The 16,908-nt window shown below is 41.2% G+C and overlaps 1 protein-coding gene across 5 annotated transcripts in view; it reads right to left on the bottom strand.

Annotated features, from left to right (window-relative positions):
- The window catches only part of GPAT4 (glycerol-3-phosphate acyltransferase 4), a 38,735-nt gene that overhangs the window by 16,487 nt on the left and 5,340 nt on the right, over positions 1 to 16,908 (bottom strand). For all 5 annotated transcript variants that reach the window (XR_010021764.1, XM_063079222.1, XM_063079223.1 and 2 more), the window contains exon 2: positions 6,818 to 7,813. Coding sequence is in view for 4 of the 5 variants with exons in the window: in XM_063079222.1 (XP_062935292.1) it covers positions 6,818 to 6,982 (165 nt within the window). In the remaining variant the exon portion in view is untranslated. The remainder of the gene's footprint in view (positions 1 to 6,817; positions 7,814 to 16,908) is intronic.

Here is a 16,908-nt window from a genome sequence, read left to right as displayed (position 1 = left end):
GAACACATGCTGCGAGTCTGGTCATGTCACTCTCTGCTCAAATACCTTCAATGACTCCCCAGTGCCTACAGAAATGTTCAGTGTTACAACCCACCACACTCCCTCCATACACCCAGTGGTTTTGCTCTACAGAACTATGTGCTGTCTCTAAACAACAGTGTGCTTTTTCATCTCTATCCACTCACTGCACTTCCAGAATGAATGCTCCATCCTTTTCCCTTTTAGGATCCAACGCCAAATCTTATGTGAAATGCCACCTACCCAATTCCTGCATTCAGAATTAATCTTTGCCTGTGAATTTCAACTGGCATCACATTCTGAATTAGTAAGCAAAGCATGTATTTGTCTTTCCTACTGGACCACTGTTGGGAAAATAGAATAATTTAATCAGGCCCCCTCACCTTAGGGACAGTTGGGGGTGGTGTGGCGCATTCTTCGTAAATAAGTTGTGTGGGTGGAGTTAGTGTGCATGAGCTGTGCTGAGACTTGGTTGGCATTCAGTGCCTCAGGCTGCTGCCACTTGCAGCCATGCCCTCCAACCTACGGCTTCCAAGGACCTGTTTGCCGGTTACCTAGCTCATAGACCTGCATGTGAGGGGTCTGGTGACACAGCCTGGTGTGTGAGGGGTCTGGGGACCCAGCCTGATGTGTTAAGGGTTTGTGACACAGTCTGGACAAAGGGCTTAAGGGGTCTGTGAGCTCCAGACCCAGCCCAAGCTTGACAATTGGCCCAGTCGTCAGGATTATGGGCAGGTAAAAGAGCTTGACAACTACAAATACCTGGAAAGCCAGGAGACAGAACCTACCCATATGGGCATTCCAGCACCATTTGATAGAGGGCCTTGCACTTAGCAGGCAGTCAGTAAGGACTGCATTTAATTCATAAACTCCCATTTAATTCATTAAGGTTTCCATATGAAAAAACAGATCTGAAATGATAAAACCTAAAACTACTTCCTATCACTTTTATTACCACAAATCATTCTCATCTCCTTCAGTTTGTCCTCTAACCTCCTCAAGGTTATATAAAAATCACACTTCTCACTGGAGCAAGAAAGACATACATGATTAACAATTGTTAAATAAAAATTACCGGAGGCCATTGTTTTGGGTGGAGTCACCTCTGCTAAGTTCTGAGCTTCCCACAAATCAGAAGAAAGAGGTAATAGTCAATTTCCCAAACAGGCCAGTTTTTAGTCTTAGATAGATAAAGTGAAGTTCCCTCTGCTTTCTTATACAAGAGAGACAGCCTGGGGCTGGCCCCTTAACACCAAGGTCGAGGTTTCATCCCCTTACCAGCCAGCCACCAACCAACCAAAAAAAAAAAGATAGCCTGAAGTAACCTGATGTTAACTTGTCAGCTATTTTTCTATTGTTCTGTTTTCCTGTCCCCTCCTTAAGGAAAGTGACTTTGAAATGACCAACCTGCTTTTTGTTCTTTGTTTCTGTTTTCTTCAGCCTTTTTCTGTCTATAAAACCAGGCTCTCCTCAGCTCACTGGAACACTTATTCTATCTTACGGAATAACGTTGTTACCCAATTCTAGAATTGCAATAAAGCCAATTGGAGGTTTCAGATACCCATACCAGACAGCTGCCAAAATTATTAAAAAAAAAAAAAAAAAAAAAAAGATCAATTACAAATTATACCTCCCAGCTGATCCCAGCCAAAGCATAAATTCATGAGCAGTAGTAATAGCTGTCTAAAACCAAAAAAAAAAAAAAAAAAAAAAAAAAGAAAATGAAAGCAGCCAACTGAGTTCTCTGAACTTGTTTTAATTACGTTCTTTGACCCATCTTCCGCTACAGTCATGTGAAGTGGGTATTACTACCACTCTCTAGATGAAGAAACAGGTTAAAAGGTTTGACGGCTTAGGTCAAGTTTCAGAGCTGGTAAGGAAAGCCCTGGTATTCAAGGTTAGGGCTGCCTGACTCAAAACATGAATGCCCATCCCACCACAGCCGCATTACTGCTCCAGTCTCCTTAACTTCTTCATAACCACCGCTGGTTTCTATGACTCTCCACCAACAAACTCCACTTTGGAGTTTAACACTGATCAGACGATAACTGTGCCATCTTCTCTGACCTGACCTGGTCCTTTCACATCAGGCAAGAAAACTCAGGTCATCTACTTTCATCCTTCTCCTTTACATCCAGGCTTTTCTCTCTCCCCTTTTCCAAGTCATTCTCAATTCAGTTTAAAGTCCACTCCTAGGAATTCTACTTCAAATAATACCATCGCCACTGTGTAGAGGGTACATCTGAAGCACAAACATTAAGAAAACAGACTAAAACACTGTCAATAACATGCTGCTCTCTGCACACAGAGATGCTCAGTGACTAAGCATCGATAGGCTCTGCACCGAGTTAGGTCATCCAGGAGAAGGAACGGAAAAGACACTGGTCTACCCATATCCTCTCCACCTCCTCGCCCCCCGCCCCCCCGACAGGTATACAAATATTTTTTCCTGGTTCCTTTACAACGGGTGAACTAATCATGGAAAACTAGCTGTTCAGCCAGGGCTTACTTAGGTCTGCCAAAAGTACACGTGTATGTACTGCATGGACTATTAGATAGCCAGTTTTAACGTTCTTTACAAAGATTATCTAGTAAAATGTGAATGGCTGATAAAATGCCAGAAGAAAACATAAACAAAATTATATGTACACAATATTAAAACAACCATAAAATATGAATGTGTACTGCCAAAGACTGAAACATGCAAAATAGATTTTAAAGAGTTCTAAGCTGTGGAACATGGATGAATGTTTAAATTCTCTAATATTATTTGTCTGGTTTTCTATTGCTATATAACAAACCATCCAAAACTTAGTGGCTTAGAACACCACCACCATTTATTTCGCTCATGAGTCTGCAGACTGCACAAGTCTGGCATTGGCTGGGTGGCCAGAAGACTGGGGGCTAGAACCCCCAGAAGTCTTGTTCACTCCCTGCAGGTTGTCAGAGCCTCAAGGAGCTGTGAGCTGGGACACCTGGCTTCCTCACAACCTGGCGGATGGGTTACTGGGGAAAGCAGCCAGATAGAAGCTATGTTGTCTTTTCCCACCAAATCTTACATGTCATATGACATCATGTTCCCCACATCCTGTTTGTTAGAAACAAGTCACTAAGGTAGGTCCATACTGTAGAAGATGAATGCAGACTCTACCTTTTGATGATGAACACCAGAACCACCTGGGGAGTTTTTAAAAAATGTCCACCAGACGAATTAAATCAGATTCTGGGGTCCCAAAATAAGTATTTTTAAAAATGCTTCCCCAGGTGATTAAAATGCATAGTCAGGAGAATTAAGATGATCTCTGAGCTTCCTTCCAGCTCTAAAATTATGTACATCATCACAATTTAGGATGGGGTGAAAAGGCTAAAAAAGGTACAATAAAGGTCTCTCCTTGCTACAAACTAAATGTTTACATTTCCCCAAAATTCCTATGTTGAAACCTAATCTGCAATGTGATAGCATTTGGAGGTGAGCCTTTGGGAGGTGATAAGATCATGATGGTGGAGCCCTTGTGAATGGAATTAGTGCCTATATAAAAGGGACCCCAGAGAGCTCCCTCATCTCTTCCTCCACATGAGGTCATAGTAAGAAGACACATGTCTATGCACCAGGAATCAGGCCCTCACCAGACACCAAGTCTGCCAGTGCCTTGATCTTGGACATCCCAGTCTCCAAAGCTGTGAGAAATAAATTTGTTTTTTATAGGCCACTTAGTCTATGGTAGTTTGTTACAAGCAACCCAAACAGACTAAGACATTCCCCTATCTTAAAAAAAAGGGGGGTGGGGTGGGGGGAGGCTGGCTGGTTAGCTCAGTTGGTTAGAGTGAGGTGCTGCTTAAAAAAAAAAAGTATACAAAAACACCCACAAGTATAAGTGTATTTTAGATGTATACACAGATACATACTTTACATGGTCTAAAACAAGTTTAGACAAATCCAGCTTGTACCTAATACTCATAAAAAAAGTAGCATTCAGTTCTTACTGTCCATTAAGGTCAACTGAGAGCAGTAACAGACTGAAAAAAGACCAGGCACTCTTGCAGAAACACCCTATGCCCTTGCTGGCATGTACCAATCCTTTCTAGCCCATTCCTTACTCTAGCTTACAGCCAAGTTGTAATTATCCATGAAGTGCAACAGGACAGGATCTGCAGTGTACCCAGAACCCTTTGAGTACCTGGCACACATCTCTAGGAAGTAACAGGTGCAAATCTAGTTTTTCAAATTCTACATCTTGAGGTAACAAATACATATGACAGGACTTCAAAAAATTTGTGAAAAAATGGAATTAAAAGATAATACGAATCTTTCCATGAACTTTTTGAAATCCCCTCATATGCTACTTCCATTACCACTTTTAAATCATTGTACCCCAAACCGGTGATTTTGAAGATGTGGTCTGCAAAGTCTCTGTGGCTCAAGATTATATGTCCCATAGATTGGCCCAGCAGTATACAGTTAATGAATTTTCCAATGTGTAACTATAATCTGCATTAAAAAGCACAAGAAATATACATTTAAAAAATAAAGACACAATAAGGAGGATTTACTTGGCTATAAATTTAAAAGAACATTAATTTGGAGAGACACTTTCAAAATAGAGTAAGGACTACACATGGATTCCAGGCCTTTTTTCCCCACCCAAAATCATCCAGGTTAAATTTTAACTACTACAGGAGAACCCTAGGCTTCTAACTATTTCCATATTTACATGAGTTAATCATTTGTTTATAAACTTGAATGAAAACCAGATATCACTCATTGCTGTCTCCTAAACATTTAGCACATGTTCTACTATTCTATCCTGGTGTCGTTTTTCACAGTGGCAAAAGGGCAAGGCTGGTAAAGTTATTGTCCATATACTGTCCACAGGGATCCTGTGCTCTGCTAAAGATTTTCTTGGACTGAAATATATAAAAGTTACTTTTCCTTATTAATCAATTAAAATAAATACTGTACGTTAGTAAAATAGCCAGTCCAAAGGCCAACTGGGATCAGCACCTCTCAAATGTTAATGTGATATGAATCAGCTGTATCTTGTTAAAATGCAGATTCTGGTTCAGGAGGACGGCAGTGGGCCTGACATCTCCGTCTCTAAACCAGCTTCTAGGTGATCTCACACTGCCCATCTCCAGGCTACTCTCTTGAGTAGCAAGGTCTTTCACAAAGTTCCTGGAAGGATTCATATTATCTTTTAATTCATTTTTTTCATGAACTTTCTGAAGTACCCTCTTAGATAACCCCAGAGACTATCATAAGTAGTGCTCAAAAATCATATTCTTGAAAACAGATACTCAAGCAAACACATGTACATATAGGTCCACAGCAGCACTATTCACAATAACCAGAAGGTGAAAACAGCTCATCAATGTCCACCAATGGATGGAGGGTAAGCAAATTACATACAGACACAATGGAATGTTATTCAGCCACACACACACACAAAAGAAGTACTGATACATGGTATGATGCAGATGAGCCTTGAAAATGTTAGGCTAAGTTAAAGCAGCCAGGCACAAAAGGGCATGCCATTTACATGACATGTCCAGAATAAATAAATCTGCAGAGACAGAACGTAGACTCGTGGTGACCAGCGGCTGGGGCAGGGGAAAAAGGGAGCGAACGCGTATATGGTTTCTCTCCAGAGTGATGAGAACGTTGCAGAACTAGACAGAGGTGGTAGTCATATAGCATCGTGAATATAGTAAATGCCGCTGAATTGCTCATTTGAATATGGTTAATTTTATGTTCTGTCAATTTCACCTCAATTTCTTAAAATGGGAAAAAAATCATATTCTTACAATGGTGTTAAATACCAAAAAAAGATAAAACCCAAGATTCAAAGACATACATAAAAATATTTCCCATTGCGATGTAACATTTCATACAGCCCACTCAAATCTCTGGCTTTCTTCATTGATGATATGCAGATATTTACTATGTCTACCACAGAATTGTCAGGAAAAGGAAAAAAGGAGAAGGGAAAAAATTATTCTGAAAACCCTAAAATACTACACAAACAAATAATGCTTTGTTATTTTTACTATTATGAGTGCATTTCTCAAATTGCGGTCTCAGGGCTAAGCAGTTAGTTCAGTCAGTTAGAGCACCGTGTTATGGATGAAGGTCAACAGCTGGGGTCCTTGTACTAGCCAACCGCCCCCCCCACAAAAGATCTGGTGATTACTGAAAACAGATATTGCAACTAAATCACCAAATCTCTCGACAGATATTAAGTCTTCTAGGAAACACTGTTTCTCACCTGTTTCCTTTACAATGAGACCAGTTCTGTTCAATGGTATTTATTATCCTTCACCTCTATCTTTAAGAAAATAAAACAAGTAAATGTACCCTTCCATTCATTCCTTTTGTCTGAAATGCAAAGATCAATACTAAAGATCAATGCTTGAGAGAGAAAGCCTCTCCCATGCTTGTCACAGTCAGCAGCAGCTGTGCTTCAGTGTCTGCTACGTCGGAAGAGGCAGCATCCACAGGGATTTTCTTTCACTCTAAGCCCTGCTCTGAGAGGCACAGGCGAGGCATGGAGTCATGGAACAGGTCCCTTTGCTCGGCATGAATCAAATACACAAGTATCTTAACTCAAGAAAAAAGATTGCTAAAGGCCTTCAAAAGTACACATTTAGTTATACTTTTCACTCAGAATGCCACTACCCATTCTCCCAACTTTCCCCCATAACCAACCGATAAAGAGATAACAATCAACCTGATAAGAACTTTTTGCTAAAAGCACTTATTCTCTTCTGTGTTGAAGCAACAACACACAGTGGCACAACTCACCGCAAAGATCTTTAACAAAGTTTTCATGTAGAGCTTTCGGATACCAAAAGAGACTCCAAAAATAGCTGGGACTATGATGAAAACGAGGAGGAGGGTGAAGAGGACAGTCAGGGAGATGCCCAGAAGGTTGACAATCAGGCTATCAAAAGGCAGCAACAGGAACATGGTGGAGGATCCAGGCAAGGCCAGGGCCCTCCGCCCCAAGAACACACCGCACGCAGCCTTCAGATGGTCCTTTCCGAAAGCACCAGCCTGGGAAAGGAAGCAAGTCCCCAAAGGATATCAAACTCCATTCCAAAGTTCACATTATTCAACTGCCTCAATAGAAGGCTTGGGAGCAGAATGAAGTAGAAAAAGGCCACAGCAGGCAACCCGAAAGTGCCAGGTCTCCCCAGAACAGACGAGCCTTGGAGGTGAGAGCATCCGAGTCCAGGCTGAGTTTCTGTGTAGTGAGCAGAAAGGGAGGGGGTCTCCGCTCTGTTATCCTTACTCTGCTTCCAAAGGTTTTACTTTTTTTTTTCCTGCTCAAGAGCATTTAGCAGATAAATCTGCCCTGAAGATCTGTCATGGCCAGAAGTACCAAGAAGAGTTCCACTTGGTGCCAAAAAAGTCCTTATAACTCCTGTGCAGGGAGGATGGCTGCTGGCACTTCACAAGAAGGCTTTCGAACTTGAAGATGTGGAAATTAAACAATCATTTTACTTAATATTCCTTAATAAGCTGAAAATCATGTTCACTGTATAGAATTCATATCTGGCCCCATCCTCCCTCTAAAGAGGCTCCTGGTGCAGGCTGCTCCCAGGACCCTCCTACCTGAGAGCTACAGCCTCTGCCAGTAGGACACAGATGCTGGCACTGAATGTCTCATGTTGCCTGAGGTGAGCGTAACTCCAGATGTGTCTGGCAGTGGCTTCCTCTGGATATTCTTCGCTCTCAGGCCCCCTTCTCAGTGGTGAGCTGGGTTCTTGGCAAAAAGTTGCTTAAACGCTGCCAATGCTGAGGGTGGAAAGAGAAACACTGTCAGTCACACAAATCAAGAAAAGAAACATCAATATGCTTTGGGGGCCACTGTTTCAGGGCAAGCCTATGGTCAGTGCCAGTTTCTCAAGTCATCAAGGTCAAAGGGACCAGGCAGAGGCAGTAGATGTTTCATATGGCTTTCAACTCCAACGATACATCTGTGGTCACCCAAACTTTTTGAACAGAAAATAATGTATATGACACGTTTCAAAAGATAAAAAGGGTATACAGTACTATGAAAAGTAACTCTCCCTTCTACCTGTCACCCAGGAACACAGAGTTCTTCTCCAGAGAGACAACCACACACCATGGTGCTCCATATTCTTCCCAAGAAATTCTATTCTCATGCAAGGAAATCATGATCACTCCCCGCCCCAGCCTGGCAACAACAGTGATGACATATAAGGCACACCATTCTTCACCTTGCTTTTTTAAATTTTATTTTTTAGCTGAATGTATCTTGGAAGAGTGTTCCATCAGTGCATACAGAGCTCCCTCACTCTGCAGGTGCACAGTTTTCAACTCTAAGAATGTACCAGGATTTAGCTAACCAGTCTCCTAAGGCTATAGACACTTGAGATTTCCACTTTTTTCTTGTTATAAACAATGTTGTAATGAATAACCAGCTGCATACGTGATTCAGTACACAAAATGCACATGGCAAATACATTTTCACATAAGTGTCTAGACATGGAATTGCAGGGAAAAAGGAAATACACATTTTTAATTTTGCAAGATATTGTCACATTTTCTACATAGAGATTAAGCCCCTCCAGTCTATCTCCCCATACTGGCCACTCATTTTTAAATTCCACTATTTCAAATATCTCACAAAAGCATTCCAATTTTATATTACTTACTCCAAATTACAAGTCACCAATGCAAATCCTGAACTTGGGGGCATCCTATCAAGTCTTTCTGGCAAAACATTTTGTCTTCAGACCAATCAGCACCTAGCTCTGTTACAAATACATTTGGAAGTTCAAGAAATTGAACAAATAAACAGGAACCAACTTCACCTGGAATTTTGTCCAATGCTTTACAGAACTCAAAGCCCTTCACGTGTCACCTCATTTGGTTATCCCGCAACCTATCCACATGTATTATTTCCATCTTACAAATCAGGAAAGTGAGAGAGGCAGGCAGTTCCAGTTCTTCTGTGCTGCTCCCACCACACTCCCACACATCTAGTGATCAAATGCTCAACAAGGACAAGATGTTTCAGTGGCACTGAGTCACAAGTACTAGTTCCTATTCCTGACCCTCACTTCTTCCATAGTCTCCCACTTTCACGTTATCATTATCACTGCTGACATTTGCTGATGCTTGCAGCAGGACAGACACAGAGCTAATAAGCACTTCACATACGCGATCCTCCCTTACTTCTCCTAACGACTCAATGGTGGAGCGGTTCTTGTCATCGCCATTGACAGGTGAGGATACTGCGGCTTAGAAGATTAAGTAAACTGGGCCGACCCTGTGGCGCACTCGGGAGAGTGCGGCGCTGGGAGCGCAGCAGTGCTGCCACCGCGGGTTTGGATCCTATATAAGGATGGCCAGTGCGCTCTGTGCGGCTGGTCACAAAAATGACAAAAAAAAAAAGAAGATTAATTAGCCAGGGTCACACAGCTATGAAGTGGCAGAGTAGGAATTAGGACAAATGCCTGTCACAGAGCCAGGGCTCTTTCACCACCACACCTTCCTATCTCCCATACTACCCTGAAATACATCAACTCTTCCTTCATGCCAGGCCTGCTCTACAGAACCTCTTGTGATTAGAGAAAAACCACAAGGCAAACATAGATTCACGTATCAGAATCTGGTGGTGTTCTCAGAATCCAAGGTACAGACCTGCTGGTTCATTTTTATAAACTGGCGAAACTGTACATGCCAGATTTCCAATTACACTCCAAGAGAGGTTCAGGAGTTTGAGTCACTGTATTCCTTAAACTTGTCCAGTCCTAGCCTAATTCTAGGGCCACACCTCCATTCCCCTCTGCCACCCCTATCCTTCTGCTCCACTTGGCCAGAATTCCCAAGGGAGAGAGGCAGCAATAGCCCTCTGTCCCACTGGCCAAGATTACCTTGAGTTCCACCGACCCATGTGACCGACACTAGAGTCACTTTGATGCCCCATGACCGAATTTAGATTGCTTTTCTTTGGATCACAATCAACTGAGAATTCCCACAGTTATCCTGGGTTCATGTCCCCAAAATATTAAAATAAACACGTGTAGCAATAAACTCATTTCTTCACCTAGTTCAGGGGTCAACAAACCACAGCCCACAGGCCAAGTCTGCCTATGGTCTGATTTTATGAGATTCATGAGCTAGAAAAGGTCTTTACATCTTTAAAGAGATGTTAAAAAACAAAGAATATGAGACAGAGACCATGACCTACAAAGCCTAAAATACTTACTATCTGACCTTTCACAGAAACAGCTTGCTGACCTGTGACCCAGTTGATCTCTTCTTCCCTCAGATAGTGACCTCTCCCCGAGTTGTCTGCCACCCCCATTATGTACAAGTGCCAGCCCCAGAACAGAGAAGAGTAAAGTAGACAAACAAGTGACCTGGCCAACGTTAAACGGTCCTCACACAAATTCTTAGAAGTAAAGGAAACAGCAAACAAACTGTGGTTATCAAATAACTTTGCAAACGACTTGCTGGATTAGCAGAAAAATCATTAAAGCTGAAGGACCTGGTGTATTAAGGTCCCATTAATAGAGACGTTGATATCTGGAAATATCAGAAAACTGCTCGCATCAGACCCCAGTCAGGCTGGCTGGTTTGCTCAGTTGGTTAGAGCATGGTGTTGTAACACCAGGTCAAGTATTCAGATCCCCATACTGGCCAGCCGCCAAAAAAGAAAAAAGACAACGACCTCAATCCAACCACAATTTCTAGGTAACTGCTCATTTAGGAGAGGGTACCATTTGCCTCCAGTCAAGATCACCTAGAGCCCTTAGAGGTGCGAGGCAGGGAAGCCGTGGATGCAGAGGAACGTCTGCTCACCCTCCTAACTTGCACGGCTTGATCCAGCTAAATTCACAGAGAATCAATTGGACCAAAGTTCTTCCAACAGCCCATGTGTTCCAGAGAAGAACCAAATAGTTCTGAGCCTTTTAGGAAGAAAGATGGCTTCACCCTAGGAAGGTGACAGAACCCACAGCTAAGCTAACTCAACTCTTCAACCCACTGAATGGTAAATCTAGGCCTGTAGGCCCCCAAATGGCCTCAGTTCTTGGAATGACCAAATATTCATTCATTCAACAAATATTCACCAGGCACACAGTATACGCCAGACATGATGTTAGGTGTTGCATATTTAGCAGTGAACAAGTATGCCTAGAGACAAGTACCAAGTAAATGAGCATACATACAGTCATAATTTCAAATGTTGATGACTGTTAACAAGAAAAACAACAGAGACCTAGAAGAAAAAATAACAGGGAACTTCACTTAAATTGAGGCATCTACAGTAATTCTGACCCAATCACAAGGTATTTGGCAGGAGCCATCATCACCCCTTATTGCAGAAGCAAGTAATTTTCTACTAGCTCTCTGCGACACATCCTAAATTCAGGAGACCAGGCCAGCCAGAATGTGTCCAGAGAGATGCCATGTACCAACTCAAAAGATAAAAGAAATGCTATTTTATTAAAAATAAATGTTTAGACCACACAGGGATACATGTATTTTTAAAGCATACCAAACACAATGTCTGTCACATACTAGATCTTAATAAATGGTACATATTATCATTGCATCAGGACCAAAAGAGACCCAGTGTATTGTCTTCAGTTCTAGGTAACAAACTTTAAGAAGGAATAGAGAAGATGGCATTTCAAAATATGACACAAAATCCAAAAGCCAAAAAATACTATATGCCTAGCAAGCAGTAAGTGCTCAATAAAAGGTCTGCTGTAAGACAGAAATCTAAATTAAAACTAGTGAGATGGCACAAAATTTTGGATAAAGCACTGTATTAGTGAGAATGAGAAAATACCCGCAAAATAGTGGCGGTAGAAGTGTAAAATGGTACAACTTCTATGGAGAACAACTTAGCAGTTGCCATAAAAATTTTAAATGCACACAACCTTAGATCCAGCAATTCCACTTCAAGAAATTTATACTAAGGATAAATAGAGCAGCAGTTCTCAACCAGGGGAGATTTTTGACCCCCTGTGGGAACATGTGGCAATGCCTGCAGATATTTTTGGTTGTCACAAGTTGGGGTGGGAGTGCTATGGCATCTAGTGCACAGACATCAGGAACGATGGTAAACATCCTATGATGCACAGGACAGCTCCCACAATAAAGAATTATCTGGGCCCAAATGCCAATAGAGCTGAGGCTGGGAAACCCTGTACTACGGCATGTGCAAAATATATGTGCTAGGTTACTGACTGCAACATTGCTTGCAATATCAAAAGAAACATCGATGTCCATCAATAGAGATTACAATGAATGGAATACTAATCATATCTTTTAAAAAGGAGACATCTATCTGACCATCACATCTTGGGCACTGGTGGTGACGGTCAGCTCTGTACCCCATGAATATGCATAATCAATAAAAATAAATTTTAAAAAATAGACATCTATATAAATACTGATAAGAAACAATCTCCCAGTTAGATGCAGAATAATGTCTACAATAAGTACTAATTGTGAGGGAGCAAGGAAAAGTAAAAATATATACAATTTACATGTATTTGTAAAAAATATCTCTGGGGAGATACACAAGACACTGGCTACAGTACCTGCCTCTAGGAGTGAAGGGGGAATGTCACTGTTTATCCTCCTGGTATCTTTAAAGCTGCATTTATGATCCTGAATACATAATAGTCTCATGATTCAAAAATCCAAAGAAATACACCAGAGTTTGAATCCTGGCTTCATCACTTAACCAGCAGTGTGAGTGTGGTTTTGGGTAAATTACTTAATCTCTTTAAGCTTCTGTTCAACAATACCTACTGAAAAGACTATTGAGAAGATTACAAAATAATACATGTTAAACTCTTTTCACAGTGCTCAAAATGCATTCTAAGCCCGTCACTAGGAAAGAGAAGGGGCTTTTGAAGGTATTTCCCAAGAACTAATACATTACACTATGAAAAATCTGTTTTCAACTCCCACATTTGCCTAAAAGTGTTTATAATCTCCTAAAATGACTGGAGCGTGCTGAGACCATCCGGAAACTGCTTGTGGCCTGACACGGAGGCAAAACCGCCACAGCCAGTGTCACAGAGCACACTGGGGGGAATGAGATCTCTGCAGACATCAGGGAAAACTAAATGCTTGATGCTTAAAGATGGCACTCTGTGCGAATGCATAAGCAAAGAGACTATGACCCTGCCACAGTAACTGTGAAAAAAAAAGTTGACATTTGTGCACAGATGGCAGGGATGTGTGTGACCCAGAAGTCCCAGTCAGAATCCTTCTTTGGCCACTACGGGTTGCACTGACTCTCTACCCAAGAAGCACATTTGGATCACCTGGGCTTTAGCCCAGAAGAAATTAATCAGAATCTCTGTGGGTGGGACCTGGATTTGTTTTTAAGAGACTTGGGTAATTCTAATCTGTAGCCAGAGTTGAGAACTACTGGGTTAAGGGTTCTTAACAGTTAACTCAGCAAAGAACTGAAAACTGAGAAGACAACTAACTGCCTATATCTTTGATCACAAATTACCCAGAAGTAAAATGCATCTAGTTCTCTAACTAAAAAAAGGGAAAGGGAATTAAGACAAACTGAAGTACACTCATAAGAAAGTTAGTGAGAGTATCCAAAAACACATCACAGGACCATGACACCTGGTTAAGCTGTTCAGTATAAGAACACTCTTTGAGATCAGATCAAGCTGGCTGTCATCTACAAAAAGCAGATTTGCTCTGGACACCCCAAGGCAAGAGAATTAGTGTCATGATTTGCAGTTATGAGGTGCAAATTTTAGCTGAATATTAAGAATCCAACCCTCATACGCTGCTGGTGGGAATGTAAAATCATGTAGCTACCTTGGGGAAATGGTTAAACACAGAATAACTACATAACCTAGGTATATAGCCGAGAGAAATAAAAAAACAACTGTCTACACAAACACACAAAATATACATGAATGCTTACAGCAGCATTATTCAAAATAGCCAAAGGATGGAAAGAACCAAAATGTCCATCAACTGATGAATGGATAAACAAAACGTGGTATATCCTTCTATACAATGGATTATTACTTGCCTATAAAAAGGAATGAAGTACTGATACATGCTACAATATAGATGACCCTTCAAAACATCATACTAAGTGAAAGAATCCAGTCACAAAAGACCGCATATTACATGATTCCATTTATATCAAATAGGCAACTCTATAGAGACAGAAAGTAGATTAGTGGTTGCTTAGGTCTGGAAAGCATGGGGCGGTATGGGAGTGATAGCTAAAAAAGTAAAAGGTTTCTTTTTGAGATGATGAAGATGTTGTAAGATTAAATATGGTTAGAGAGTAGAATAATGGTTACCAGAAGCTGGGGGGGGGAGGGGCAAAGAGAAGGGCTGGACTAACAGGTACAAAACTATGCTACCTACCCTAAGTGAATCATTGTGCAGTATATACAGGTATCGAATCAACACACTGTACCCCACAAAAATAAAAAAAATTAAAAAATAAAAAAAGAATCTGCATTGTAGATCAACAAAATATTTTTAAAATATAAGTAATGTCCCAAATGTTGCATGGGGTATACCTGTATTTTATCTGGCAAACCTCCCTCATCCCAAGGTTATAAAAAATATTCACATGCACATATTTATAGTATTCAAACATTATAGTTTCATTTAGATTTTTAAGCCACCTCAAATTTATTTTGTGAGACACAGTTTTAACTTTTTCTTAAATGGTTAGGAAGCTGTCCCAGCAATATTTATTGAATAATCTAGCAATTTTTCACTGATTTGGAAAACCATCTTTATCACATATCAAAGCCTTTTATGCACTTTGGTCTTATCCTTCTATTGTTTCATTAATCACCTGTCTGTTCTGTTGTATTAATCACTATCCAATCCTAAACCTGCTCTGCTGCTTACCTGTCTTGGCCCTTCCTTCCTGCAAAACTACGGTGAAGGCTGTTGCCCAGGTTCCCCTCTCTGTTTCTGCCTCCGGACCGACCCTGGTGCTTCCCATGTGGCCCTGTGTGGCGTGGCATGTAAATAATAAACTCTTCTTTCAAAAAATAAATAAATAAAATTGATTGTGGTGATGATTGCACATATATGTGAATGTAATAAAAACCATCAAACCGTACACTTTAAATGGGTGATTTGGGGGCTGGCCGGCTACCTCAGTTGGTTAGAGTGTGGTGCTGACAACACCAAGGTCCAGGGTTTGATCACTGTACTGGCCAGCCAAAAAATAAAAAAACAAAATAAATGGATGAATTGTACAGTAAGTGAATTGTACAGGGTGAGCGTCTGTATCAGTCAGGGTTCTCCAGAGTGACAGAACCAACAGGATATGCATGTAACTATATCAGAGAGAACTTATTGGGAATTGGCTCATGCGATTGTGAAGGCTGAAGAGTCCCATGACAGGCTGTCTGCGAAGTGGATGCCGGCAGCGTGGCTCAGTCCAGGTCCGAAGCCTCAGAACCAGGGCAGCCGATGGTACCCTTGGTGTAAGTCCTGGAACCCAAAAGCTTAAGAGTCTAGAGTTCTAATGTCCATGGACAGGAGAGCAGAGTGTATCCCAGCTCCAGTGGAGAAAGAGAAAGATTTGTCTTTTCCTCTGTTTTTTCTTCTCTCCGAGCCCCCAGAGGATTGGATGGTGCCCACTCATATCGATGCCCATCCACTCAGACCTACCTGCTAGTCTCTTTTGGAAACACCTTCATGGACACACCCCAAAATAATGCTTTACCAGGTTTCTATGCATTCCTTAACCTAATCAAGTTGACACCTTGAACCATCGCAGCATCCCTAATCTCCAAAACCAAAATCCAGGGCTGGCTGGTTAGCTCAGTTGGTTAGAGCACAGCCTTATAACACCAATGTCATGGGTTCAGATCCCTGTACTGACCAGCTGCCAAAAAACCAAAATCCAAAATGTTCCGAAATCTCAAATTTTTGAGCAGGGACATGAAGCTCAAAGGAAATGCTCACTGCAGCAATTCAGATTTCAGATTTTCCAATTAGGGATGCTCAACTGGTATGTATTCTGCAAATATTCCAAAACCGGAAAAAAAAATCTGAAATCTGAAACATTTCTGATCAGATAAGGGATACTCAACCTGTATCTCTATAAACCTATTAAAAAAACCTAAGGATTGAGTTGTTAAAAAATTACAGCTGCTTAGGGAGATATCCATCTATATCTGGATTCTCTAAGATAGCAGACACACTATGGTGGTTAGACCAGATGTCTTTCAAAATTCCTTCCCAAAAAAAGATTTTTGTCTTTGTGTCTTTACTTAAAATTATAAAATGTCAAAGCAGCAGTAAAGTAAGATAGTTGAACATACAGGGAGTCAGACAAGCTGCACTCAAAACCAGCCTCCATTACTTTCTAGCTGTGTGGCCTCAGAAAAATAACTTTCCATGCCTCAGTTTCTGATCTATAATCCTCAGAAAAATAACTTTCCATGCCTCAGTTTTCTGATCTATAATAATACACATCCACAGTACTATTGTGAAGACTGAACATGATAATGCATATCAAGTTATCATTGTAGCTTGGCACAAAGTGCTCAATAAATAGAAGCTACTACTATTAATCACCACTGTAAAGCTGGAGGCAATAATAATAAAATGACAAGCCACAACTTTATTAGTTGATCGCTGAGAATTCTAGTCCAATCTCTTCATTTTATGGCCCAAATAACTGAGCCTTGGAGGGGTTAAATGACTGGGACATGTTACAAAGCTGGATAGTAACAAAGGCAGGCCTGTAACTTAGATCCGATGCCCAGTCCTATGGTCTTTTTGCTCTCCAGGCTGATACCCTCATTTGCTTTGGGGTAGGTAATACTTCATAGAAAAGCCATCCACTTTTCCTAGTTCACTCTGCTGGGAAACAGACC

The sequence above is a fragment of the Cynocephalus volans genome, chromosome 15, assembly GCF_027409185.1.
Source record: "Cynocephalus volans isolate mCynVol1 chromosome 15, mCynVol1.pri, whole genome shotgun sequence".
In the NCBI taxonomy this organism is placed as follows: Eukaryota; Metazoa; Chordata; class Mammalia; order Dermoptera; family Cynocephalidae; genus Cynocephalus; species Cynocephalus volans.
The sequence above is the reverse complement of the archived record's forward strand: the minus strand, read 5'-3'. Positions and strand labels throughout refer to the sequence as shown.